The following is a 10,553-nucleotide window of genomic DNA, read 5'->3' as shown; positions in this document are numbered from 1 at the left end:
TGGAGTAAAAATTTAGATATCTTAGCGAACCTTGTACGTTTACTTCTTTTCAACGTAGCACGGATGGCATTGAAAATTGGCAGAATCGGACAATAACCACGTCTATCTCCCATAAAACGGTAGTTTTCAGAAATACGAAAACCGCGATATTTTAGTAACTAGTGAAGTTTATTATCTCAAAGTTGATATTTACAATGATTTTGAATAAAGTAATATTATACATTTTTGGAAAGTGGGCGTAGCCACCTCTGTATATCTCCGTGCCAAGTTTTGGCCTTATTATTATTGTTATTATATTTTTTACTCCGAAACTTTTTTTAATTGTAGCTATTTCTTGATGAAAGTGTTCGCCTTGTTCAACACTGAATGAAGTAAATGAATTTTTGTGGGCATATTAAAACACATTACAGCATTCAGAATTCGTTAACAACCGCGACATAGTCGTCATTTCTTCCAAAGAAATTATTGCATAGCGCTACAAAACACTTCCATGCACGTTTTTCCAAAGCCCACTTCGCTCATCATTTTACGAATTTTATTACGAAAATAGGGTTAGGGGTATTCTCGGACTCTTGCAAAGCCCTTGAACGATGCATGGATTGCACGAAAAAACCCGGTTTTCATATGGGACAGCTTTGCAAACCGTGCAATCCGGGCACCGTGCAAGACTGTGAGAATATTCTCATTCTTGCAAGACTGTGAGAATATTCTCATATTTGTTGTTGGTGTTTCCGACAGGGTAGGATTGTGATGTGATGTGGAACGATTTTCTCTCATCCCTTATCAAATTTAGTTTGAGGACAAACCGGTTTCGGCGTTGTGCCACCGTCAGTATAATTTTTCGTTCTGAATAGTTTCTGTTTATCCATATTTAGCGGTGCTAAATCGTCGGTGGTTCCTAGCTAGGTACGTCTCAGCGGACTGTATTCTTTCGTTCAACCAGTAGTTTTGTTCTGTGTATACATCCTCATGTAGAAATCAGCTGCTCACCTCTTCTTGATTAATTGTAGCAGGGATTCCCAGGTAGGTAAAAATCAGTTAATTTCTTTCTCTTTGTTTCTGTAGTTTGAACCTGCATTTCATTGTTTATGGTAGTCGCCGGGTTTCTGTCCTGTTCTTTTTTTTCGTATTGTAGTCTGAGTGGTTCGAATAATATATAAGACGCGGTGTTTATTTGCTCATTTATTATTTTTCCGACGAGCATCTTCTGTTTGTATATCTCTATATTTTCTAATACGTTTAGGCGTTGTTCTTTTGTGTTGTTAATGGAGAACTTCGGCTGTACTGTTTCCTATTTTCATTGGCGTACAATGCGTTTATGCCATATGGTTTTCAAGGTTCGATTCCGGTGTGGTAGATGGTTTAAGCATTTTTTGTTGTAGTATCTTATATGTTCGCGTTATCTTGTTTGTCCTAGGTAACGATGTTAACATTCGCAAGTCAACTAATATACACCTTGCCTGTCTAGTGGGTCCTCCTTGTTTGCGCTATTTCGTAATATCTTCCCGACGTTGTCCTTCGTTCTGAATGCTGTATTAATGTCATACTTTTGGAATACCTTAGCCAATTTATATGATGTTTTGCCCGTATAAGTTAAGACTACCCAAGCCTTTTCATTATTTTCCTTCTTATTTGATTTCTTCGTGTTTGTTTCTCTTCTTATCTTGTTTACTAGGCCCTATCTGTATCCGTTATTTTCTGCCATTGCGTATATATTACTAAGTGCTTTGCTGCAAGCTTATTTTTCCAGTGGTTTCGTTCAAGCCTGGTTACTAGATGTCCATAGGCTGCATTTTTGTGCTGTTGAGGGTGGTTTGAAGTATTGTGTATTATCGTGTCTGTGTCCGTAGGCTTCCTATATAACCCTGATTCTGCCGAGGTTGCTGGAATGCAAAGTAATGGTCCACACAAGCTTTAACTGGTTTTATGTCATTTTCATTTAACTGTAAAAAATAAAAGTATACAATTTTATGTACTTAAAATGCATATAAAACTGCATGTAATTACTGTACTGTACTGCATGTAATTTACCACCTTCCAGAACTCTAGTGGATCGGCACCTTGGCCTCTCCAGGCACTGGTAAACAGCTATGATGGCATCAGCTCTCACTGATTTCGACTTTTGCTCTATCTTTTTATTGAGGAAACTGAAAAGGGGCTGTTGATGTGAATTTGGTTGTGAATTAGATGACGATGACGGTTCGTCCGATGCCGATGATGCTTTATAAAATGCAGTTATTTCATCTTCTAAATTTTTTGTTGCCTGCTCACTATTGTAATTTAATCTGAAACCTTCTTGGTCGCAAATTTTGAACGGTCCACAGGACGCTAGACACTGTTCCTCTGTCGTTGAATAATTTTTCTCATTCTTATTCAAGGACATACTCAAATAGGCTATCACTCTCACCGTCCTCAAATCTCTGGGTCAACACTGGTCCTATATCGAAATCAGATGCGTCTGTCTAGATTGTGCAGGGCCTCTCGAAGTCTGGGTAGCTGAAAACCGGCGCCACGCTTCTACGCCACCCTAAAGCTTCTTTCGCAATCTTCGTTTCGTTCGAACTTTCGGTTCTTCTTCGTTAGCTCGGTGAGAGATCTAACTAACTCTGAGAAATCTTTAATGAACCTACGGTACCACGACACCGTACCTATAAAAGAACTAGCCTGTTTTGCGTTCTTGGGCCTCTCGATATTTACCATCGCTTTTACCTTTTCTGTATCTACGTGTAAACCGTGCTTGTCTACAACGTAGCTTAAATACTTTAATTCTGACCTAAAAAATTTCATTTGGCTCTAGTAAATTCGCTCTAATCAATCCTAACATCCTACTTTCCGACACAGGCTTCTGTTACTTACCTGAACCTTACATGAACCTCACGGCTACTACGCAAACACTTATGGAGTCATTCGCACACTGCGTATACCTTCGAATCTCGGCCATCAATAAATCATCGTTGCTTATTATTATTTATTTACTCAAAGTTGATACTCGAATCAATCTCATAAAAAGAAATAAGATTATTATGGAGTATTGGAAAATGGGCGTGGTAACCAACTGAGTATATTGTCGAAGATGTTTTAAATAAGGGTAAAGCCAACCCTCCTTAGCATGTGAAGGTAGTTTTTAGAAATGTGAATAAACTATATTCAATACGTGCGCTGGGTATTTAATATTCGGCTTCGCCCGAATTTAGACTCTTCACATGATACAGTATTTAATTACTAAGTACTTGTTTATCAAACCAGAACATTTCCCCCGCTATTTTATTTACCTTATCAAACAGGCTATCGATTTTGGTGGTAGACGATCAAAGCTCATAATACGACCATAAATTTTCGTAAGTATCAATCAATTAGTGGCTATGGTGGAACGCCCTAATCACGAAGTCAATAGCTCCACGCGATATACTATTTTTAAATAAAACATCACTTCAAATGAAACCACCAAAATGGAGAAAGTTGGTCACACTTTATTTAATTTAATAGTCACTTCCCTGAATTCAATTTAAAATGCACATACACATACACGTAAATTAGTACTTATTACTTATGTAGGATTACAACCGTTTATAGTTGTACGAATCCAATCTACATGATAAGAAATTCTAGCAAATACATCTGGAAAGCCACGCCCACATGGTACTCCCCAATTACCTATACCCACAAGTCTACCCTGGGAATCGACAAGCGGCCCACCCGTATCACCATGGCAGGCACCTTCGCCCACTGACGAGTTGGTGCATAAATGTCCCATATCCACATCGTCCGAATTGCCATAAGCAGCGCGACATTTTTCGTAAGGCAAATACTGCACTTTAAGTACCTTCAATTCATCTTCATACCATTCGCCCTCCACCGAACTACCCCAGCCAGTCATGGTCAGCGTTTCACCTTCTTCCAGTTCATCTTCATCTGCTACTGTAATATTTTTCGTCTGATCATCATACTCGATGGAAGTGGCCAACTTAAGTAAGGCGATGTCATTTGAATATAGTGGTTTATCAAAATTGCAATGCACGTAGATTTTTTCGACATCATACTGCCATGCTAAGCCCATCCATTCGTTCGTGCTCGTTATGACTTTCACCAAATTCCTTTGCAGTCCGCTCACACAACTAGCTGCCGTCACAACGAACTGATCACTAATGATCGCACCACCACAAAAGTGACTGCCATAGATGTTTTGTAATGAAACCTGCCAGGGTGCAGATGCTTCGGCCGCTACTTCACCGCCCACAATGCGTCCAGTTGCGCGCGAATCACTTTTAGAAAATGTTGGGCGAGTATTACGATGGAGTACGCCTTCATAGGGAGCACCGTATAAACGAAGCGTCGAGCCAAATGAAAATGTTAAAGCTAAATGTGCGATGAATATTTTCACTGCCGCGGAAGACCACATTTTAATGCTGGTTATTTGTTGGATATTAAAATAACATCTGATCCAAAGTTGGGTAGTACTTAAAACTTTATAAAGTTCAATGTTGACACAATCACACAAACACTGCATTAAGATATGTGTTTACGCCAGTTTTCATTATTTTATTGCTTCTTGATAATATCGTGATAATTAAGTTGGTTGATAGCATTTGAGTTTATGTATGTATGTAAAAGGAAGCAATTGCGTAGTTTTGGCCACAAATTGCTCGGAAATTTAACTTTGCTATTCGTGGTTTACCGCCGATGGGCTCTAGGGATTTGAGATGCATTTGACAACACAGAAGGGACCAGGTGCGATTCCTGGACCGATCAACTTAAAAAAAAAAACTATTTTTTAATACCCCATAGGCGGAGAATGAAGAAATTTTCGAGTGCATTTCTGCCACGAAAAGGCTTCCATATGCAGTTCGGAACCGACGTAAGACTGTAGCTGAAATCGGGCACAAATATGTTGCGAGAAGTATTTTAGTAGAGCCTTAGCATTGCCAGTAGTATGTTCGATTATTCGGCTTCTGTCCTTAACCCGGTTGCCGAGTTAATCAAAAAATTGCAATATGAAAAAAACGGTTCCCAATTTTGAAATTTACCGGATAACTAGTTTTATTTTACATAGTTTTCATAAAACTATATTGGAATGAAGTCATGACTCCGTGGCGCTTTACATTCTATAGGCTTAATACCTTCGATTGATAAAGAATTTGTTCATTAAACAAACGAGTACTAAATTAATTAATAATAATAATTTTTGGAAATTTAATTAAAAATATCCTGGCCAGGATTTTTTTCAGCCAACCCCAGGCACACCAATAACGTAGTTCGGTCTCTCATTCCTAATTCGCACTCCAATTACCCTAACTCATTTGTTTCGGTGCCGTCTCTAATTTTTATCGGAAATTTATCGAAAGTAGCTGACAAATCTAAACTTGCATTTTTTCTGAGTACGAAAAGTAAAGTTTATCAATGTGTATATCCCCAATTTAATACAGAAACTTACAAGTTTTTAGGAAGAATCTACATTTTGCATAAATTTTGCAGCAAAGAAAAACAAAAACAAAACACAAAGACAGAGAACTGTCAAATCGAATTGAGAATGTGCACGTGGGACTGGGGTAATTCGCGATCATAATCAGGGGAGCGAATTGTATTAGCCTATGTAATTATGAAAAAGTTTCTGTGAAGTTCGGAATGAAATCGTTTTCAGCGAAAAATTTAATCAGATAAATCTCAGGAAAACTGCTTAAATCTCATCCGTTTAACCACCATTGTCGATAGTTTTGTGTACATACGTTTCGGATGAACACTTTAGTGGGAGAACGGTTCGAAAAGCGAACGAAAATGGAATCCGAAAACAGATGAACCCCCCCCTCCCCTGTGGAGGGAAATATGCATAAAAATTTAAGATAATAAATAATGGTAAAAATATTTTCAGATCTCAATTATATAAGATCTCTTTTCAGAGACAGTATTCGAGAAATCTAGCTTTAATTTAAGCCAGGAAGGTTGTATCACCTTTTGTTTCTTTTCTAGAGCTTCTAAAATATTGCAAAAACCGGGAACTTTTGACGTTTGAGCTCGTAATTTCCATACTAAATTTTTTTTATATATTTCTAGAGCTTTGTTATCCATTGAAAAATGAGCAAGAATTCAGATTTACGTTTTTTTTATTCAGAAATTTCTCCTTATGTGGTCTATACCACCCTTCGCTACCTTATTTAGTTATAAATTTGCAAAATAATTCAAAACTACATCAAGTGCTATTAAAATATATTAAATTTCCCCCTGACTTATAGGCATTTGTGACCACTTTGTGAAAAATTGCATGAAAATGCTGAACTTTTGGGCCGTTCGACGTCTTTCCATTTTCCGATTGTAAAAATTTTTCGCAGGGCATGTTTTTATGACCAAAATAATGTTCTCCATATTACTAAGGCGCAGTCTAATGTCCAGGCATGGGCAGAGAATGAGCGCACAATGGCCTTGCTTTTCCCAATATTCATCGCAATCTGGATTTTAATGTTGACTCTGTGTTAAAATAATTTGTATCTATACCTCGGTGTAACTTTTCTTTGACTTGCTAAATTATATCCACAATTAAATACAATAAATTATATTAAGTTATAAAGATCTTTAACCAAGACTTGCGCCAATGTACGTCAAAGAGCGCTGGTATAGCGGATAATTACGATCCCATTTAGCGATGCTGCTGTGCTTGCCAGCAGTTAAAAAACGTCAACTTTATTTATTTACTTTTTATAAAGTAATGACACCAAATAGTTAGCGGAGTTGGAGCGTTCTTTTCAGCTCGTTTACAAAAGATGGGGGCTTCTTTGTGTTCTAAACGCGTTTCTAACTCAAAATTATTCCAGTAAATAATTTTCTTTATCAGCCAGGCAAAAAATAAAAATTAAATTGGCCAGCAATCTTTCTTTGACCATTTTATGAGTGCAGGGTGAAGAAAAAAGCGCACTTGTATTAGACCAATTAGTCTTAATTTGCTATCAATTATGAGTACAATAAAGAAGTATACTTTAAAGTGACGCCGCTTGATTTTATTGTTGCTGATCAATATATGGATTCTTAGCATACATGTAAGCAAATGCACTCGATTATACTTGTGAAAACATTTCACCACACCACACGCACACAAAGTAAGAGTTATTGCATCATAAACTTTAAAATGGTATGTCCATGACAATGCACCTGGTATGATCATTGGAAATATACTTAAAAGTCATTATAACCTATCATCCTATATACATATGTAAATAGATATAAATATAAAGGAAAATTTTAATAGTATCTCTAAAAGCGTTTAGTTTACAGTTCACGCTTGGCAAAAGTATACAAGCGGGTAAATGATGTTACAACCAGGCAATGCTCTAGCGCTGATAATTGGACTTTGTGTTGCTATCGAACACACACAAGCAATACGCATACTACCGGAGTATATAGGTTACGATAATAACCAGATGGATAAGTCAATTGAAGGTCGCATCGTTGGTGGTGTCCCGGCCGAAGAGGGTGCGGCACCTTATCAAGTGTTGATAAAAACTATTTGGGACTCTCATGTCTGTGGCGGTGCTATCATCTCGGATCGGTGGATATTGACCGCCGGTCATTGTATGCAGGATTTTCCAATTGAATCATTGCTCGTGGTTGTGGGCACAAATATTTGGAGCAAACCGGGTGCCACATATCGGCCCGAACTCGCCTACATACACTGTCGCCATGATATGCCAATTTACCAGAATGACATCGCTGTTGTACGCCTCAATGCCACTATACAATTCAATAATGTAACACAACCCATTGAGATGTATACGAATACACTTAAAGCTGGCGATCAAGTGACAATGACTGGCTGGGGAAGCCCCAAACTCAACTGGCCCAATACAGATGTGTTACAAATACAAAATTTCACTATTATTTCCAGGCAGGAATGCTTGCAACGTTGGGATAATCATGAAGGTGTTGGCTATGGACATATTTGCACGTTTACTAGATCGGGAGAGGGTGCTTGCAATGGCGACTCGGGTGGGCCGATAGTGTACGAAGGAAAATTGGTAGGCCTGGTTAATTGGGGTGCGCCATGTGCAATGGGAAAGCCAGATATGCATGCGAGTGTGATCTACTATCGCGACTTTATCGAGCGTTCGCTGGCGCAGTGCTCAAGACAGCGGGGCCGATGATGGCAGTTTTAAATTTAAGAAAAACGTTTAAAATTTGCAAAATTGGAAAATTAGATCGCACTAGTAACGAAGCAAATTAATTAATTACACACGTACTTTGGCAATTATAATAATTAATAAATTTAAAACATGACTCAACAGTAAATTTGTACTTAGCGAACGTTCAAAAGTTTGTGTTACATGTATAAATAAACAAATAAAAAAGGCCGTTTTCTAAGTATTGGAAACAAACATGAACGTTCACAATTCATAGGCAAATTTCGTCAATGAATTTAGAAAATAGTCTGAGTGCACGCAATTCTGCTAAGCAACATTTTGGATCATAAACTAGTCGTCATAAAGATACCCGCTTATTTTTATTGGCCCTCTTAAAAGTTCATAAATTCTCACGTTGAAATATGTATGTACATATATCTGCAATTACAATGATACAGAAGCTATGCCTGGCTTGAAATACTGGTGAATTGTGTACATATTTTCATATGTACATACATGCAAAAAATTTACCACTTCTAAACTAAACCGTCCGAAATTATTTTATAGCCTACTTCGCCGTAACTGCCGTTACAAATGTTTTTGGATGCACAAATCGACAAATTATTAATATCTCAAACAAATATCCAAGTTTTTCGCAAAGTTATCATATAAAGACGATCGCGCAATTGATGAAGTTACATTTAAAAAAGTTTAGAAAAATTTGTATTCACAATGAGTAAAAGGATCATGATTTTTTTTAAGAAAGATCAGCTGCAATCAAAAACGTTTTTAGATCTCCGATATGCCGTAATATTTCGGCCTTAAAAGAGCCTATCTACAGAGAGGAAAATTCTCCCGTTTGGAAGAATTTTATTCCAATTTTATAAGGTGTGGTTAAGAGGTAACATGAAAGTTTTTTTTTCATTAAAAATATTATAACTATTCCACCATTTGAGATAGAAATTTTTGCTTAACATGAAAATTTTTTTTCACTAAAAAGCTATAACGGGCTTTTAGGACCTAAAAACCTATAAAAAAAAGGCAAAGTCAAATAGCGAAATTGGCAAGAAAAGGCACTAGCAATAGCAAAAAAGGCAAAAGAAGGCACTAAAAACGACAAAAACTGAAAAATTTCACTGGTTTACAAGCAAAATATTCAATACAATCCCTATATAGAATTGCTCGCCGAAAATCGAGTTAATTTTTTATGCTATGGAGATATTTCAGGTGTACATGGCGTATGAGTAACCTTCTTTCCTGCTCATTTTTCATACAAAAAATCTTTGCGCATTTTCATATAACCACTTATTACATCTTTATTTATTCATCGATTTTCTTCATTATCAACTTGATTTTTTTTTTTTGTAACAGAACAGGCTTTAACACAGCTTTGAATGTACTATTTAAACGTGCGCTCGACGTGAGTTGATACAAATGGTGGCCAATTTAAATATGGAACGTTTGCAATTTGTACATTATCAGGAATAAGGGCTTTCTCCTCGCTATAATTACTTTTTTAAAGATACAATAGGCAAAAAAAAGGCAAATATATTAAAAAAGGCAAGAAAAGGCAAGGTCAAGTTTGTTTATATGGAATCAGGGAAAGCTAAATCGTGGGCATTCTTAATCGAATATACTCAATCCGTTCCCTGGTTATAACTATTGAACCGTCTGAGATAAAAATTTTTCTAAGCATATTATTGAGGGCATTTAACTCTCTAAGAAATCACTTTAAATTTAGTTACATTAGAAACGCTTAACACTATTAAATATGTGAATGATATTTCTAAACGAGGTATAGCGTTGATAAAAAATTATGATCGGACTTTGACTAAAGACGAAGAACAAAAACAAGTTATTTTGCAAGTAGTGCAATTACACCGCCAGCAATATCCTAATTGCAATAAAATTAATTTTTTAATAAATAAAAAGAATGTTAACGGCCAACACACAAAAGAGGTAAGGAAAACGAAGGAAAAATGATTTATTTGGACATAAGAACAAAAATAGCTAACACACATGATAATGGATAACACTTCAAGCAATCCTCAATAGACCAAAAAAAATTTCGCCTTTAGGCATCTAGTAACAAGGTTTGAATGAACCCCATTGAAGAAAGAAGCTTACAACCAAGAACTTAATACAATATAGGCAATGGCGGATAATAACAGATGCAGAAAAGGTCTAGTAAACAAGGTCACTTTTTATTGGAGTGTCCAGCCTTCGGTGCCCTCGGCGCTAAACCCATTAAAGCAAGTGTTTCTTTTCCAACTGTAATCAATACTTTAAGTGTCGTAGAATATTCAGCTGAAGGTATTTATTATTTATTTGGTACCTTTCCATAGCTCTTATCAAAAAATTCACATACTTTTTGCTAAAGATTACTAGTAAAAAAAAGTGTGAGTAATGGTTCGTCAGAGAATTTTGAGTTTTCATTTAATATCATAAATT

At 36.6% G+C, this 10,553-nt stretch overlaps 2 protein-coding genes across 2 annotated transcripts in view; one reads left to right on the top strand and one right to left on the bottom strand.

The window, feature by feature from the left end:
* Positions 1 to 3,547: 3,547 nt before the first annotated feature.
* Positions 3,548 to 4,399, bottom strand: LOC118738524 (chymotrypsin-2-like). The gene has a single exon (XM_036469460.1). The coding sequence runs from the start codon at positions 4,397 to 4,399 to the stop codon at positions 3,548 to 3,550; it is 852 nt and encodes a 283-aa protein (XP_036325353.1).
* A 2,970-nt stretch (positions 4,400 to 7,369) lies between these two features.
* Positions 7,370 to 10,553, top strand: part of LOC118738273 (trypsin-2-like) — a 5,502-nt gene continuing 2,318 nt past the window's right edge. Inside the window, exon 1 of the mRNA XM_036469199.1 lies at positions 7,370 to 8,113. Coding sequence (XP_036325092.1) covers positions 7,407 to 8,113 — 707 coding nt within the window. The 5' untranslated portion in view covers positions 7,370 to 7,406. The remainder of the gene's footprint in view (positions 8,114 to 10,553) is intronic.

This window comes from Rhagoletis pomonella, unplaced genomic scaffold, assembly GCF_013731165.1.
Source record: "Rhagoletis pomonella isolate Grant_MI unplaced genomic scaffold, Rhpom_1.0 Rhpom_scaffold_00004, whole genome shotgun sequence".
In the NCBI taxonomy this organism is placed as follows: domain Eukaryota; kingdom Metazoa; phylum Arthropoda; class Insecta; order Diptera; family Tephritidae; genus Rhagoletis; species Rhagoletis pomonella.
This window is presented reverse-complemented; position numbering and strand designations above follow the sequence as displayed.